The 18,674-nt window shown below is 45.5% G+C and overlaps 1 protein-coding gene across 2 annotated transcripts in view; it reads right to left on the bottom strand.

Moving 5' to 3' along the window:
• The window catches only part of KCNAB1 (potassium voltage-gated channel subfamily A regulatory beta subunit 1), a 193,516-nt gene that overhangs the window by 63,682 nt on the left and 111,160 nt on the right, over positions 1–18,674 (bottom strand). For both annotated transcript variants that reach the window (XM_083504447.1, XM_083504448.1), the window contains exon 2: positions 6,112–6,155. In XM_083504447.1, coding sequence (XP_083360573.1) covers positions 6,112–6,155 — 44 coding nt within the window. The remainder of the gene's footprint in view (positions 1–6,111; positions 6,156–18,674) is intronic.

Raw genomic sequence — 18,674 nt, 5'->3', positions numbered from 1 at the left:
GCCTTGCAAGACGAAATTAATTCGTTCCGCGAGTTTTGTCGTCTTGCGATTGTTTCCGTCTTGCAAAGCACGGTGTCGGGAAAGTTTTGGAAAAGCTTCAAAAATCACCAAAGTCTTTAAAAACCTCAAAAAAGGCTACCACACCGCGTTCTATGAGTTGCTCCTCGAAGTCAAGTCGCAACTGTATTAACGGTGTTAAGAAAAAGGAAACAAACTTGCAAGACGTTTCCGTCTTGCGAAGCAAGCCCATAGGGAAAATCGTCTTGCGAAGCAGCTCAAAAAACAAAAAACCCTTTCGTCTTGCAAGTTTTTTGTCTTGCGAGGCATTCGTCTTGCGAGGTACCACTGTAGCTCTATTTGTTCCAGCTGTAAAGTCCCAATTCTGGATTTGTCACCATCAGCAATTCCATGTCCCATACCCACCTCCCCCATCATTGACAGAAAGCTGCCCGTTCAAATGCTATAAGGCAAATAGATCTGGAATGACAGGAGATCTGCATGACAAAGTACTACATTTTGATAACTGGGAACTCTGCATCTACCTTTCATGAGTAAAGATTTGAGCAATAGTGGTCAGCCGGTGAGGGCAGTGGCTGCTATCTGACCTCCCTTCACTGTCATAGCTGCAGCATACCAGGGAAAGGGCTGTGAGATGGTTGGTGAGCTGCAACCCATCATGGTTGGGAGCACTGGACTGGCTCAGCTGATGTGTTTGCACTGCTCTGACCTCACCACTGCCTTCGTCTCTCCCAGTAAGCCCAGCAATGCTGGTGATGGGGAGGTCAGTGTATTGCCAAAGGGGCAACGGTTCTTTTAGGGTTTTGAACACAATGAAGACATAAATGGAGAGAGGGTTAAATATTTCATTAAGTACGTCAAACAAAGCTACACAGCTTTGTCACAATCTCATGCCTCTTGGCTTTTTGGGTTCCTGGGAACTCTCTCAGGAACAGGCATGACCCCTGAAGACCGTCCAGAGGTTCTCACTAACACAGTCCCTGGGGCTTATATGCCCTTGGGGCCCATCTTCACCAAAGTTACGTAAACCACAGCTTGTGTTTGGGTAAAACATCCACTTCCCATCAGAGTTGAAATACTAAATAATACTAGGCAGGAAGTCAACACAGATAACTTCCAAGGACTCTTTACTCCAGGTGTCAGCTGCAGCCTTATCTTAAAGATAAACATTCATGCACATTTCTATCTCATGAGAAACTAGGCTGCTTATTTGTGGAATAAACAGAATTAACCACTTAACGGCTCAGGATTTAGACATGATCTGGGCATGAGAAGGGCAATTGCTAGGCACCACCTTAATCTCCTCACGATAACAATTGTCTTCCACAATATCGCAAATGCCATCCTACTGCCCGGCCAGCTGCTCCTGCTATTAAGTCAACACATTTTCATTTCCCCCCCTTCTAGCCATGAGAGCTAGAACTTTGCTATTTTCAAAGGAGAAAGAAAAAAAGATTAAATTTACATTACAAGCCTCATCTTTCCCTCAAAGGTAACCAAAGCCTAAGTGTGGGACAACAGCTGCAGTGTGAGAATTTAAAAACAACCAACCCTACACTGTATATAAATATATGCTGCTGTTTCTGCTAATAGCAGCCCATCTGGAAACTGCCAGATGCTGGCGAACGGCTAAAGGTCTAACAGTTGAAGCGTTAGGATCTGGTCAGTGGCACTGGCAGAACAACTAACATGCCAAATCCACACAGCAAAAGGAAGTGCAAGCTCTTCTTCTTTTTACACAGCATGGCAACTCTTTATATCACATGCAAAGGTGATGGGGGGCTGACGTCACAAGCGTGACATCATGTGTGATGTCAGGAGGAGCTTCAATGGCTGGCGGCTCCTCCTCCTCCTCCAGCAGGGGGCTGCTTCGAACCTCCTTCACCTCCACATCAGGCCACTGAAGTCACACCTTGCTCAGCTTCTCGCTTGACCTCCTCTGCCCCCTGATTTTTGGGGACATTTGGGGAACTGCCCCCACCCAAAAAATATTTGGGCCCCCCAAAGGCCTCAGCACTCATGAGGTGGCATCCCTGTGAGACAGGAAAAAACAGACAAGGACTCCCCCCAGTTTCATGGTGGACTTTGGAGAGATCTCCTTGATTGGAGCATCGTCGTGTGCTATTTGTACCGCATGACAATGTATATTATTTTCAATCATGACTCCTCTAATGCAGAGGTTTTCAACCTTTTTGAGTCCATGGCTCCCTTAACCAACTGCATTCATTCTGTGGCACCCCTGTGGGGCTCAGGAGCCCAGTTATGTCACCCCTTGCCTGCAGAGCTGGCAGCGTCTCACCCTTTTTCGAACACACTCCCTTGTGGAGGGTTCCCTCAGCCTCCTCTCCACTCCCCTCTCCTTGGGAGTCTTCTAGGCAGCTGCTGCTGCTGTCCCAGGTCTCTGAGCTGAACAACCCCCCCCCCACACAAAGAGAGGTGCCTCCTCACACTGCCCCATAGGGGCCTGGGGCTTGTCCGTCCATTCCCAACAGCAAGGCCTGGTGGACTGGCTGGCTGGGCTCCCTCGCCTGCTTATTCTGAGGCCACATCGGCTCCTAGAATTATGGAATCATCTAGTCCAACCCCCTGCAATGCAGGGATCTCAGCTAAAGCATCCATGACTGACGGCCATCCAACCTCAGCTTAAAAACCTCCAAGGAAGGAAAGTCCACCACCTCTCGTGGGAGTCTGTTCTCTTGCTGTCAGAAAGTTTCCATAAACCAGCCTAGGAATTCCTTTGCAGCTTGCTTTCTCCTTTCATATCAAAAATAACAAAAACCGTAGCATTTATTAATTTCTACGGTTTACCCTACATCTATAACACCATGCAAAAACAGTCAAGATATATGTAACAGTTCTTGTCCGTTATATATTGCAAAATGAGAAGAAACAAAACACTTATAGAAACAAACACAAACCAAACCAGAAATAAAAGAAAGTTAATTCTGTCTGAGATCCAGGGGCTTAAAGTTGGAATTTTACTATCTGTAAAATTCTCCCTTATAATGAGAGCCATTCACGTTTGCTTCAGAGTGTGACTGGTTTCAAGAAAGGCCAGGATCCTACACATTATCATGTTTTTATTGTTGGATCTTTAAGAGGCGTTCAAGTTAATCCCATACTAAAGGCAGGGTTTTCTGCCCAGCCCTCCCTTTTGTGTAACTTAACTCCTTTCTGCTTCTTCTGCATTTCCCTCTGTTCTTTAACCTTATCTGAACAAGATTCCCTCTCACCTTCCCTTACACATGCATTCCTTTGTTCTGCCCATAAATCCTCAGTCCTGTCTTGCTCCCAGCCAACAATGGCACCTCTTGCTCCCAGCAGATGCCTTTTCAGCAGCCCCAGCTGCATGCCAGAAGGTTTCCTTTGCCTTGCCTTCAACTCACCATTCCTCTTCCGGCCTGCCAGTACTTAGAATCAGGTCATCTGCAAGAGCATTACCAAGGCATCACCCCCCTCCTTCGCAAAGCCTAGTAACCTGGTGCAGTCAGACCTCAGAGCCCTCTTTGGGCTCAGGAAAAAAAAGGTGTGCAGTGCTGGCCCTTGACTGATATCAGAACTGAATGATATGAAAATGTTTGCGCCTAAGGATGACCAAACCTGTCATTTTTTGTTTCTTTCTGTTTCTCGTTTTCACACCCTTAAGTCCAGTTTTCTGGACCAGTTCCTGATTTTATTTTGAAGTTTTCATGAACAAACACCTACCAGCATTTTACTGCAAATTTCTCCTCATATACCGTTTTGTATGCAATCTAATACAAATATTTTTATAAGTAGCCCCCCCTGACCATAGGGCATTTATACATGTTATTTTCACTCATGCATGTATCCATGCACACATTATTCAAGTACATCCATTTTTGCACACATTATTTGATTGGAGAACTGCCTCAGAAAACTCAGAGAAGTGATGATTTTGAAGGATGGCTATATTTCAGTTCATATAAAATGTCTTAAAGGTAAAAGTATCCCTGACCATTAGGTCCAGCTGCAGACGACTCTGGGGTTGCGGCGCTCATCTCGCTCTATAGGCCGAGGGAGCCGGCGTTTGTCCACAGACAGCTTCCGGGTCATGTGGCCAGCATGACTAAGCTGCTTCTGGAGAACCAGAGCAGTACACGGAAACGCTGTTTACCTTCCCACCAGAGAGGTACCTATTTTTCTACTTGCACTTTGACGGGCTTTTGAACTGCTAGGTGGGCAGGATCGGAGACCAAACAACAGGAGCTCACCCCATCGTGGGGATTCAAACCACCGACTTTCTGACCAGCAAGCCCTAGGCTCTGTGGTTTAGACCACAGCGCCACCCGTGTCTTATATACTGTAATGTCTTAGGAAGCACATATTAGATAGATTTGCCTTTGAATGTGAACTGAATCAAATTTCTCCACTAACCTTAACTGCACTCTAACAAATTTTTAACTTAGTATTCCCCGAAGGAAAAATAAATCAGTTTCAAAAAGTCCAGTGATTTACCAGGGACTGGTACCAGAAAATATATCCCTGGTAAACAGAAATAGTTGCAGTGTGTGAATCTGGCAAATTCCTCTTCCATGCGGACCTACTTCTGAAGTCCACTGTGATAATAACAATAGACAGCAGAGCCCTGTGATTATGGGAAAAGTCATATAAATAAAGAAGGGTTTTGTGGCAACGAACAGGTTGCATTTCAGGTTATAGGGTACACTTTGTTGCCAGGGTATGGTCTTGAGGACGTTTAGATATCTCTGCTTATAAATTGATACATTTTCTCAGGATTAATCCAATTTCAGGTTGCACAAAGCCTTGGGAGCAGTCAAATTTGATTATTATGTTTTCACTCTCATCTATGGACCCCACAGCGTCGAAAAGCTTACGTCTCATAGCAACACAGTGAGGTATGCTAAGCTGTGCCAGATTCCACGCAGTGGAAGGTTTTCAGAAAGAGCCCCCATACGATAAGCAAACTCTGGAGGTATGAATTTCAAAGTCGTCTTAGATTTAGAGGCAGTGAGCAAATGACACACATAGAACACATTACTGGTTGGACCTGCATACAAACTGGGGTCTCTTTGAAGCTATGGAAAATGTCACTGCAATGCATGCTTATAGGGCTGGATTGTGCTCTTCCTCTAAATGGAAAGTTGATGGATTTTTTTGGTCTACTGCCCAATATATGTACACAGAAATATATCCCCTGAATAAGAACATTGGAAGCTACAAATCTGAGTAGAAAAAATTCTTTTCTTTTCGGGGGTACAACTCTGAATCTTGCTTGATTTGAAATCACTGTTCCTGAATCTAGCTGCCCTTAAATTCATCATACATGGGACTCGAAAATGTTAAATAAACTGCTTTCTTGACTGTGCAGATTATCTGTTTGAAAGCGCTGTTTGATCTTAGAGGCACTAAAGACAAAAATATGCAAGATGTATGGAATATAATATTTTTATATGCCCCTGTAGATGAACTAGATGCATGCAACATTGACACAGTTTCATAGAAAGTGAAGTCAAATAAATGCACGTGTCATGTATTCATGCAAATTTTCAAATCAAAAACAGTACTGGCCTCCCATTTGTGGAATACTCTCCTCAAGGAAATTCACCTGCCAGTGCCTCTGCTAACATCTTTTAAGCATCAGGCATTTGACTTGCTTGTTAACATCTCTCTTATCTTTATGGGTGTTTTAAGTGGCTAGTTATTTCTTGCTGATCATGTTGGCCTGCATGCGCTTGGAAGCGGGTGGGGGTATCTGTTTGTTACTTTTAGCATTAGGCTGCAATCATAACCCCACTTACCCGGGAGTAAGCCCCACTGAATTCAATATGATCTACTTCAGAATCAACATGGTTGGGATTGCATTGTGGGAGTATAATAATTTGTAAGTGCTTGTTGTCACCATTTTAATCTTGTGTATATTTTTCATCATAATATATTTTTGCATTATACTGGGCATCTAAGAAATGGAATAAACAGAGGCAATAAGAACATGGGAAACTCACTATTATTCACATTTTAACCCAGAGCTACTACCATTAGCAGAATCATGCAGATGAACATGGCTAGTATAATTTCTTCCCTCTATCCTTAAAGTAACAATAAAATACTCACCTAGCCCCAGACACGAAACTCTTAATCCAGACTTTCCAAGGTTTCTAGAATCAAAATAAGAAGACAATTAGCTCAGATTTCAATTGATATAATAAATAAATTATATGATTACTGTTACCAGATTTATCTCTGTGCAGGCAGTAACACGTGCTAATCATATACATGTTTCACACACATTGCCTGCACACATGCAAGTGAGCTTCACCTTCCCAGTATCTGCACACCAGGTGTATATGCATTTTGTAAGATAGTACCCCCCATGTGTGCATTTATTAGAAGTATTTATATATCGCCCATTAATAAAGTTTTCTGTATGGCTTGTAGAAACATTAAGAGTACAATTATAAACTGTAAGAAAAAAGGGGAGGAGATCTTGTGCAGCATGAAAACCTCAGTGGAAGAGAATAAAACCAATGAATTAAACACACACCCTTAAAAGGCATGGAAAAACAAACAGGTTTTCTTCTAGCCCAGAAAAGAGCAAAGGAAAACAAGTGTTGTCAGGGAACCCTGGTTTGTTAAACTCTATACAACTCTGGAGTGGAGTCTCTAAGATGGTTGGATGGCGCCTTGTATGTCTCCTTCCAGCAACTCCTGCAGCCAAACTGGTGCCAAACATCGCTCTGCTTTCCTTTGGACCACTTCAGGGAGGCTGAGAGGTCTTGTCTTCTGGGCAACCCAGGACCTCCATTCACACTACCCAGGCTTGCCCCCTGGGGAGGTCACTTTGGTGCTGCTACTGCAGCAGTTTGACTCCACCCCCAGAGTTGCACTCCATTGCCTCTCGAGGCAGACAGATGCCAACAACAACAACAACGTCAGGGAAATATTTGGGTTCACTACCCAATACCTTGTGGGTTCAGCCTGGATGGCCAATAAAATCTAGATTCCGGAGGTCAGCAAAACAGGACGTTCTTTTATTAAAAGCATTGCAATGGATGCAAAAGAGGAAAGTATTATGCCAGGTAAAAGGCACAGTAATATTTAAACTTTGAGCTTTCATAAACAATAGGTATTCTGTCTGGCTAAGTCATGTAGCATAACAGCACCCTTCTGACATAGCAATGGCCTTCATCCTTCATCCTCCTACAGTTTCTCCTGCTTACGTGCTACTTTGTCCTTCTCTCCTGGTTCTCTTGCAAGCACAACGTTCACATCCCACCCTTGCTCAGCCCTTCTTTCTCGCACTTCAATTTTCATTCTATATTTTCTATAATTCCAAAATTTTCTCTGACGTGCGATGAACAGGCCTCCCTAGTGGAGCACTCCACTGGGGTGCTACCTCTGAAATGGTCCTGTCCTAAATACACGTCTGCCACACCTCATTCGGTGAGGGCATCTGGAGATGAGTCTCTGAGGATAGTCCTTAGGTAAGGGACATCAAGGAAGAAGAGTTCTTTCAGGTAATCTGATCTCAAGGCATTAAAGGCCAAAGCCAGCTGTCTGGAGCCAGAGGCATTTGCAGGACAGCAATAAAACATCCAGTGTCAGTGAAGTTAACCCCTTATTCAAAGAAATCGAAGCAGTGCAGGCCTAGTGATCACAGCAACTCTTCCCAGTAGGTCTTGCCCCAAAGAGGCAGTTGCAAGGACTGAAGGTCCCTGCCTTCTTGCTGCTCTCTAAGGCCCCTTCCCTAGCAGCTTAAGGCTACTTGGCCTGGCCTCTCTTTGCTAGCAGCACCCACTGGAGGAAGGATGCCTTGATTTCTTCCAGCGGATGCTGCTAGCAGAGGGACTCAGAAGTGGCGGTGGTTTCACTAGCAGTATACCACTGAGTGAAGGCAACAGTGTGGTGTACTGGTTAAGAGCGGTAGTCTCATAATCTGGTGAACCGGGTTCTCATCTCCGCTCCTCCACATGCAGCTGCTGGGTGACCTTGGGCTAGTCACGCTTCTCTGAAGTCTCTCAGCCCCACTCACCTCACAGAGTGTTTGTTGTGGGGGAGGAAGGGAAAGGAGAATGTTAGCCGTTTTGAGGCTCCTTAGGGTAGTGATAAAGCGGGATATCAAATCCAAACTCTTCATCACAGTCTGCTCTTCATACCGGTCCTGGGAGATATATGGATCTATTGCCCAGGCCTAGTGTGTGCTGGTGCCCCTCACCTGTGCACAGGACTCCCTTTAGAGACACAGATGCATCTCTGACACATCAAGTTTGGACTTGAGAATGCAATGTAGGTACAGTCAGAGATGGGGGTTGCAGTGGGAAGGATGTCAGAGGATCAAACTAGGGACATTAATTGCATGTGATTGCAATCAACAAGTTTAGTTTGTGGGGTTTGTTTCTGATATCAGGACTGGGATGGTAGTGCATACGGAGGAGGGCTTACCCTCCCGTTGTTATAGTACCAATGGCAGTCTATCTGTCCTCCCCAGGAGTGGGTGGCACTGTGGTCTAAACCACTGAGCCTCTTGGGCTTGCTGATTGGAAGGTCGGCGGTTTGAATCCACGCAATGGGGTGAGCTCCTGTTGCTCTGTCCCAGCTTCTGCCAAACTAGCAGTTTGAAAGCACACCGGTGCAAGTCAATAAATAGGTACCGCTGCAGCAGGGAGGTAAACAGCGTTTCCATGTGCTCTGGTTCTGTCACCATGTTCCATTGTGCCAGAAGCGGTTTAGTCCTGCTGGCCACATGGCCCAGAAAGCTGTCTGTGGACAAACGCCAGCTCCCTTGGCCTGAAAGCGAGATGAGCTCTGCAACCCCCTAGTTGCCTTTGACTGGACTTAACCATCCAGGGCTCCTTTGCCTTTTTTATCTGTCCTCCCCACTCCCTAAAAAACTCTGGCAATAACCCCCATAGGCACAAATGGAAACTTCCTTCCAGGAACCAATAGCAGCCACTGTACTATTTCCATCAGGGCTGCAGCATGGGAGGAAAGGGTTAACCACTTCCCCTACGCATTGGGTCCTGATCTTATTGCCCTGTGCACTTTTTTCTCTCCCCACCCATGGCTGCTATTTGATTTTTTCAAGCTAGACATGTTAATTGCAATTACCCAATTATCATCATGCTTCATTTGGCCTTTAGGCAAACCCTCCTCCTTGCCTCTAGGCTCACCTATGGCACGCAGAGATTTCAACACCGCTTTCAGAACTGGAAAGATGAGGCTTCTGATTCTCCAACAGCTTTTTATTGTTACAATTTCATAACCCTGAAGTCTTAAGTATGGGTTTCACAGGCAATGATAATTGCTGTAAGAGTCTGAAGTACTAAATACCTCTCAAGAAGCAATACTGGATGGCTTCTTAATGTCTGCACAAAGAGGAAGATTGGAATGGGCTGGACATTATTGGATTTGCGCGTCTGAGGATCTGGAGACGATACTGTAATTTGGGGCAGGGCTGCGCAGATCTCTTCCGTTAGCTGTTTTCAAGAAGGATGTATTGTCTTTTATTACCAGAGAGGCTTCTGCTGAAGCTTCATGTTGTAGTTGGGGAAATAAGTGGATATATTTAGAGAAGTGTGACCTGACGTGAGGTGTGCTGCGCATCTTCAATTTCGGATAGTCTAGCCAGCATTTTGCATGCACTGTAGTAACACTGATTAATGCATTGGCAATATTCGTAACCCAGAGATTGCATTTTTGCACCAGTTCAAACTTCTGGATGCTTTGCAAGGCTTTACAGTAATCTGGTTTCGGTACATCTGTGATTTGGTGTGATTACCACCCCCCGCATCAGTTATTGTGAGAGAACACACTCAAAAGACAGTAGAATTAATAAAGCAAGATGTCAGGAAAGATCACTATCATTAAGGCTAATGAGCATGCTACGTTAAACATGGACCCTGGCTCAAAGTGATCTCTGTAGCATGTAACTCCCTTTTAATTATACCTTTCTGCTGGAGCACTTAAATTATCAGCTGTACTGATAGCAATTTGGGTGCTTTCCCCCTGTTTTGCTAAGATAAAAGGTATAATTTGCTAACAATCTCTCCATCGTTGATTCAAGAAACCGTCAGCAGCTCTAGCCTTCTGGGTAATTTTATGCAGCTGTGAGCATGTGTTATTTTAAAGCAAAACATGCCTGAACTGTTTTTCTCTTAACATGGCTTACTTCGGCTGGAATCAAACTTAGCGGCTCATAGAGCTAGAGACTTGGCCAAGAAATAACGCCATTCAACCTGCCCTACATGTGTAATAAACTGCTGAGCACTGCAGGATTACAACACAGACCTGCTGATTTTGGGTAGACAGATGGGTTAAAAACAAAAACAAAAAACAAAGTCTGCTCAAATTGGTCTTCATTGGGCCAAGCTAAGGAAACCAGACGAATTTCCATCCATAACCCTTAGCACACACTTGAAATTTTGAGAAAATGGCTGCTGTGGAGGCACGACATATCGCTAAATGGCAGCAGTGGGCCCACAACAAAACACAGCTGTGAGATAATGGCTGTCACATCTACAGGAACAGAATACAGAGGTACCTCTGGTTAAGAACTTAATTCGTTCTGGAGGTCCGTTCTTAACCTAAAACTGTTCTTAACCTGAGACACCACTTTAGCTAATGGGGCCTCCTGCTGCTGCCGTGCCACTGGACCACGGTTTCTGTTCTCATCCTGAAGCAAAGTTCTTAACCTGAGGTACTATTTCTGGGTTAGCAGAGTCTGTAACCTGAAGCGTCTGTAACCCAGGGTACCACTGTATGAATTGAGGCTGCAAAATGAGGGGAGGACATTCCCCCCCCATCAATGGAGGAAAGGTCCCTACATCGGTCACCGCCACACTAACTCATACATGCCCTCCAACATTTCTCTGCTGAAAATAAGGTCACCCTATTTCACACCTGCCATCATTTCTCCAATGAAAATAGGGACGTCCTAAGGAAAAGCAGGACATTCCATGATCAGGCCAATGGTTCATCTAGCCCAGCATCTACTTCTGACAGTAGCCAACCAGATGCCTTCTAAAACCCTCCGAGTGTCCCAATTTTCCAGGGACAGTCCTGGAATTATGAAAGCCACCCATTTCTTTGAGGGAGCATCCCTGTTGCCTCTCCATGGCTGCCACTGTCAGCCTCCTCCCTTGGGCAGCTCGTAGTGGCTGCTGGAGAGCAAGTGAGGAAGAGTTGAAGAAGAAGAAGAAGAAGAAGAAGAAGAAGAGTTTGGATTTGATATCCCGCCTTTCACTCCCCTTCAGGAGTCTCAAAACGGCTAACATTCTCCTTTCCCTTCCTCCCCCACAACAAACACTCTGTGAGGTGAGTGGGGCTGAGAGACTTCACAGAAGTGTGACTGGCCCAAGGTCACCCAGCAGCTGCATGCGGAGGAGCGGAGACACGAACCCGGTTTCCCAGATTACGTGACTACCGCTCTTAACCACTACACCACACTGGCTCCCTGGCTTGAAGAGGCTGCCACTGGTGGGGCTCAGCCCCACATGCCAGGCTGGCTCGGAGGGGCAGGCAGAAGGCAGGGCCACCCTGGGTGGGAATGAAGGGGGAGCAAGGAGTCTTGGAGGAGAGGGAGAAATGTCCCTACTTTCATCTGAGGCATGTTGGACGGTATGAGAAAGACTGTAAACCTGTCTAACCCTGACAAGTACATTTTCACACAGGGAAAGCTGTGTATGCCCCTCCCCCCCCTTCCCAAAGTACCATATAAATGCTGATGTGTGTGAGTCTTAAATACATTTGTTTTCTTTCATTGCCTTGGCACCAATTTTCCTAATGAAAAAATGCCCCCCTTTAAAAGCCTTTTCCCAGTACAGCTTTTTCACAGAACACCATTCATTCCTTAAGGTACATTGATTTGGATGGATCTTTAAACTCCACAAACTCAAAATTACAGTGAGCCCTGGAAATGAAACAATGGTGGTTCATATTTTTTTTTAATATAGGCTGTGGGGTTTTTTGGCTTCTTTTCACTACTTATCAATTACCAAATGTAGTATTTAAAATGCTGTAAGGTTACAGCTGTCCGTGTGGCTGACGCAACATCACAGGCTAGAGAGCTCAAAACTGATCTCTTGGGATGACGTAGAATTCTAGATTACTTGGTGAAATGTTCCACCCACTTCAACATGCTCTTTAGGGAACTCAAATCCACTTTGCCTTTTAAAACACGTATAGAAATTACTGTGTTTCTCTCTCTTGTGTGTGTTTTTTTAAAGTCCACAAGCGTCCTGCTGAGGGCTAAATTGCAATTCATGGTTGACTAATGAAATGTCCATCATTATGATAGGATGAGGGGAGGACTGCACACTTACAAGAACCCCTGAGCGTGGGGGTGGTATATTCCTGTGAGATACACTGCAGCCTTATGGGGGCTTGCTTTTAAGATTCTCTTCATCTTAAAGATATAGCAACACACGTCAGTGATGATATTCCAGCTGAACTATTTAAAATTTTAAAAGATGATGCTGTTAAGGTGTTACACTCAATATGCCAGCAAGTTTGGAAAACTCAGCAGTGGCCAGAGGATTGGAGAAGATCAGTCTACATCCCAATCCCAAAGAAGGGCAGTGCCAAAGAATGCTCCAACTACCGCACAATTGCACTCATTTCACACGCTAGCAAGGTTATGCTTAAAATTCTACAAGGAAGGCTTAAGCACTATGTGGACCGAGAACTCCCAGAAGTGCAAGCAGAGCAAGCTGGGGCACAGCCCCTCGTGTTCACACCCACATGTTGTCGATAAGCATTTCAACTCAGGTACATACGTGTCCTCTGTCCCTCCTCACAAGCTGCCACTGCCAGAAGAGGAAATAATTAATGTGAGTAAACAGAGGGGAGCAATAAAAAGGAGCTTAGATACTGTACATGTCACCCACCGCCTGGTGACCATTTTCACCAGTCAACACGACGGTTCTTTATCCTGTTTTACTGTAGGGAGACAAAATCTCCCCCGCAGCTTGTTTGTCTCCATAACTGCACTATCCACGTGCTTATAAATAATTTGAGAGAGTGCCTAAGGCACGCAACAGAAGTCATCCATTATCACTTTAAGTTTCCTTAAGCAGTCATTTAGCTTTACAGCTCCCTTCTCAGCAACCCGATGTTGAAGTGTTAATCAGGAAGAGAATCCACTGAAGGCAAGAAGAGAAAACTGTGTTATGATAGCTAAGTGGTGGTGGGTGGGTGAGTGGGTGGCTGTGGAATGGATCTGGTGGGTTATCTAGATCCTTCTCTCGGCAGGCCATGTTCAGTGGATGGGGCAGGGTGCCTCTCTGTCAATTGACCTGCCTTTGCCCTACATAGTTTGAAATCAGACTTTTTTGCTGAGGGAGCCAAAACCCACAAAAACACTGCAGATCAGATGACCTGCACAGTGCTTTGTATGAACCAGCAATCAGCTGTGTGTGTACCCCAATGTATATAGTTTGAGCATGGAAATAATGTTGCTTTCTATCATTCACACACACACACACACACACACACATATAATTTAAATGGAGCAAGCACTCAGGGGCGTGGGTTTAAGCCCCAAGTTGGGCAAAAGATTCCCTCGTGGTCCCTTCGAACTCTACAATTCTATGATTCTATGACTCCTCTCTTTGCCAAGCTCTCTTGCTATTCAGCAAGCACGCCATCAAACTGAGTATTTGGCAGGTTATTGCCTCCTAATGAAGATGTGATGAATGCTATCATCTGCTATAGAAATGTTCGTGCTGCAAGACATTTAGTGGTGTAATTTTTTTTTTGGCAGGTGTCAGTCGAAGAATTTTTCTTTTTTTTTGCAGGTGAAAGATTAAGGTTGCCTTGGCAGCGCAGGAAAAACTCATCTGTACTCATTTTTAAGTACACAACAGAAATGAAACTTCAAAATATTGTTTCACCGTATATTAAAAATTAAGGGACCTGCAGCTTGCTCATTTTTCATGCAGTGAAAACTGTCGCTGGCTCTCTGAGAATTAGGCTTAACAAAGCCAGTTATTTTTTTGGGGGGGGGGGAGGCACAGCAAGGCTGATAAAGAATTTGCAGGTGCTTTCAAAACATTTCCTTTCCCCACCCACAAAACCCAAGCTACCCAGCAGAAGGCCAGTTGAGATGCCACACCTACAAAGCCTTATCTAAGAACAGGGATGGCTAATATTTCTTGGTCTGAAGGCTACATTCAGCCTCTGCCAATCCTCTGGGGAGTGGATCCCAGTGGTAGGTGGGTGTCAGGCTGGCAGAAAAGTCCTTCCATCTGTGGGGCCACCCCACACGCTTGTTCCCACACACATGCGCAGAGGACAAAGAGGCACCCATCCCCTGCCCTTTAGGTGACCCATGCAGATCAATTGAGGATGGGAGCTACTCCCTGTCTCCATTCATCAAATGATCAGTCTGAGGTCCAGGAAGACCTTGATCTGAATTGCTATCAGGGCTCCAAACTCTGCCCACGCCAATACTGTCTCCACTTTTCTTTTTCTCTGCCAAAATCAGTGGAGTCTGGGGGAGGGGGCTTTTATCCGGCCCCTGTCTTAGAATATGAGTTGCTGTAGCCAACAGGGATAAAACAGAGGGGTGGGGAGAGTCTTTCAAACAGCAAAGTCATACGTGGGGTGGGCTCAGGAGTGTTCTCTCAGCTGGGCTCCAAGACTGGAAATTAGCTCAGCGGTTGGGAAAAGCCTTTTTGGATCTCCGTGTATGGAGGCGGAAGGGGGCAGAGGGAACATTCTCAGCTGGGTTCTTGGAATTGCAAAACAGTGATGTATTTTAAGAGCATTTGCTAGAGTTACTTTTAGTATTGCATAATAATGGGAGATGAAGGTGCTCCTGAATAATAATCGCATGAAATGCAAGGCCTTGATTTTATTGCAGCGGTGGGAACCTGTGGCTCTCCAGGTGTTTTTTCACAACATCTCCCAACATCCTTGACCACCAAACATCGTGGGTGAGGCTGATGGGTATTGAAGTCCGAAATCTGAAGGGTCAAAGGTTCCACACTGCTGTTTTTTTCGTTGTAAGGTAATTGTCTGTCAGCCACCTCAAACTTTTGTGAGAGTATAGATGTTTTAACTAAATAATAAGTGGGGCGGAAATCCTCTTCAGACTTTTACAAGCTCTCCCCCAACTTGGCTAAAGTTTTTTGAAGGCTATCAGGGGAATGATTTGGGTCTGGGTGCTGTCAGGAGGCAGAGCTTATGGTTTCATCATTGTCATATTTATTTGCATGCTATTTGCCCACAAGGTTGTTCCCAGAGCAGCTTGCAACATGTCAAATGAAGCGCAATAAACATATATAACGAGGTGCACAATGCAGCAATAATCTACAAAGCATGGAGGATAGTACAGTGGTACCTTGGGTTACAGGCGCTTCAGGTTACAGACACTTCAGGTTACAGACTCCGCTAACCCAGAAATAGTACCTCGGGTTAAGAACTTTGCTTCAGGATGAAAACAGAAATCGCACGGTGGCGGCACAGCAGCAGTGGGAGGCCCTGTTAGTTAAAGTGGTGCCTCAGGTTAAGAACAGTTTCAAGTTAAGAACGGACCTCCAGAACAAACTAAGTTCTTAACCTGAAGTACCACTGTAATGGAATAGCAACTTCCCCCTCTATCTTAGCACCAGCAAACATCTACAAGAATACCACTAGATCAGGGGTCAGCAAACTTTTTCATCAGGGAGCCGGTCCACTGTCCCTCAGACCTTGTGGGGGGCCGGACTATATTTTGAAAAATATAAATACCCTGCAAGCCAGTCCCGCAGCTGCCTCCAGACCTGGAGGAGGAACACAGTCTGCATGTGCCGCTCACTCACCAGCGTTGTTGACGAGCAGCCGCCGCTCCATCAGTCTGTCCCCACAGAGTTCCCAGGCGGCGTGCACCACACGCGCTGTGGCCTGTTGTCCGAGGCCAGGTTGGCGAGCAGGCCATGCATGTGGAGAGTTGGACAGGCGCATAGCTGTCAACGTTTCCCCTGTTTTAAGGGAAATTCCCTTATTCCGAATAGGATTCCTCGCAAGAAAAGGGAAAAGTTGACAGCTATGGACAGGCAGTGCACAGCTCGCCCTCCAGCTGCTCCAGTGCAGCTGCCAAGGGCACCACCAGCAGCAGCGCGCACCAAGCTCCGGTTGAAGCCCTGTGATGCGCCCATCACAATGCCCATGGTCCAGACCTGCTACCCACCCACCCCTCCATCCATGGCTGTGTCAGGTTTACCTCAGCTGCAGGTGGCGAGGCTTCAGATTGGCTGCAGGCAACCCAAAGCCGCACCAGCATCACTGCCCACCCAGAAGCTGTGCCAGCATTATGGAAGTCAGTCCCCATGTGGCGAGGCATCTGCAGTGCACGGGGACTAACTGAGGGAGCGGTAGGGTCTGTGGGCTGGATTTACAAGCCTGGGGGGGGGTGCATCTGGCCCCTGGGCCTTAGTCTGCCGACCCCTGTGCTAATGGTGAGTAATTTGAACACGCACCATGAAAACATATGTGCCTTTCATTAACGGCTGTTTGTTAACATTTGTAGACCACTGCTCACCAAAGTGCCATAACAACTGACAACTAATAATGGGGGGGGGGGGATGAAAATGCTTTCACTTGCCTTTTGAAAGTCAGCAAGGAAGCTATTCAAGTTTGCTTTGGCTGGGAGTTCCATGAATACTGGAGATGCAACAAAAAACGCTCTGCTTCTGACAGGCTATTTTAGGCTACATCCATATGATACATTTAAAGTTGTCTTGCTCCACTTTAAGCTTCCCCCAAAGAATCATGGGAACTGCAGTTAAGGGTGCTGAAAGTTGCACCTCTCTGAGGGGTCTCCGAACAACTCTCAGAATTATGAACAAATTAGAGTTCCCAGCAGTGCCATAGCTATTGGGTGGGGAGGCTAGCTGGGGTTTTTGCCCCAAGCGAATCCTCAAGAGGGCTGCGATTGAGGCTCCCAGCCTCTGTGTGTGTGCGTGCAAATACACCTGGGTGGGTGTGCCAAACTGGGTCTTTGACCTGGGTGAAATAAAGCCTAGTTTCACCCCTGGTTCCCAGAATTCTTTGGGGAAGGATGTAAGAGTGCTTTAAATGTATAAGATCACATCCAAACTAGACATCTATGGTTTCTTGGACAATGTGCAAGATGGCCGGGGATGAATAGACAATGAAAAAGGGGTGACCACATTTACTGTGACAAGTTAACCAACCCACCCCCCACCTCAATCTAAACACTTTTTGCAGTGCTAAAGCCAATGCATATTCCCCACATAGGTAGAATTTGTCGCAAAGAGAACATTTATTCAACAAATAAAATGAAATTGTGCTGTAATTGCAAAACAAGCAAACAAACAAAAAAGCAAACTAAAAATACTTCTTTTCATACTACAGCCATTTTGTTGGTTTAAAGGTAGAACACATTGCAGTAACACAAGTCATAGCACACAGAGCTAAAGAAGGTAAAACTGTCCTAGGTCACTTGAGAGTCCCACACTCTTTGATGTCCTATGAAATACCAAACTGGCTAGCCATCTCATTCATGGAAATGGCACAAACAGTTTATGAACTCCTGTATTGTATGACATGTTCAGAGTGTTTGCAAAGTAGATGAACCATCTTATCCCGACTCCTGGGAATAGCAGGCAGTGTCTCTGTTGCCTGAAGACATGACGCTCAAGAAGATCAAATGAGAGTCAGAGTTTTCATGAGCACACAAATATATCTTGCTGCAAGGTCAGCAGCCAACAGCCACCACAGATGCTTTCAGTTCCTCATTATGTGCCCAATTACAGTGGTACCTCAGGTTAATTCGTTCTGGTGGTCTGTTCTTAACCTGAAACTGTTCTTAACCTGAAGCACCACTTTAGCTAATGGGGCCTCCTGCTGCTGCTATGCCGCCAGAGCACGATTTCTGTTCTCATCCTGAAGCAAAGTTCTTAACCCGAGGTACTATTTCTGGGTTAGTGGAGTCTGTAACCTGAAGCATATGTAACCTGAAGTGTATATAACCCAAGGTACCACTGTAATGATTATTGTGATGTGTAGATTTTGGGGCGCCCTGAGTGTGTGGAAAGGGGGCAGAATCAGGATTGCGCCTGCTGGTTCCACTCTCAGCCTCACGTGTGAATCTTGTATTCTGTACCAGGACCTGCATACTTTTCAGATACCTTTATTTACTTAAAGTACAAGTTCATTAAAATCAATACTGTATGCAACAATCAATCAATACAGCAGCATGCCTAACCAACTAAAATACAGCAAGTCAAACTAATAGGTCTATTTAGGAATGCCCTCAGCTCACAGAAAGTCTGACCATTTTTGGAACGTTCAGCAACCCACCCATAATATTTATGGTGGGAACCATTTCATGACACCATTCTATGTTATTTTCATTTATCTTTTATCTGTCACAAAAATCCAATAGTGCTCAAAAGGCAGGGCCGATCCTCACTTCTGCTTTCACCTTGGGGAAAACCACTCTTCCATGCTCAATCGGAGCGAAGAGCAATTTGGTTTTCTCCAGATTGACATTTGCTCTGATTTAGCACCAAAGAGTGGGTTTTCCCTGGGAAAGGAGCAGCGCAGGGGAGAAACCCTTGGACCCATTCTTTCTAGGCAGGAGACAAGTGGAAGTGTGGATGAGTCCTCAGTTGCAATTCCTTTTGTGGAACAGCAATGACATACCAATTTCCCCCTCAAGAGTACGGCAGCCA

The sequence above is a fragment of the Podarcis liolepis genome, assembly GCF_965112155.1.
Source record: "Podarcis liolepis genome assembly, chromosome: 5".
NCBI classification, from domain to species: Eukaryota; Metazoa; Chordata; class Lepidosauria; order Squamata; family Lacertidae; genus Podarcis; species Podarcis liolepis.
Note: the sequence above shows the minus strand (reverse complement) of the source record. Positions and strands in the feature narration are given on the sequence as shown.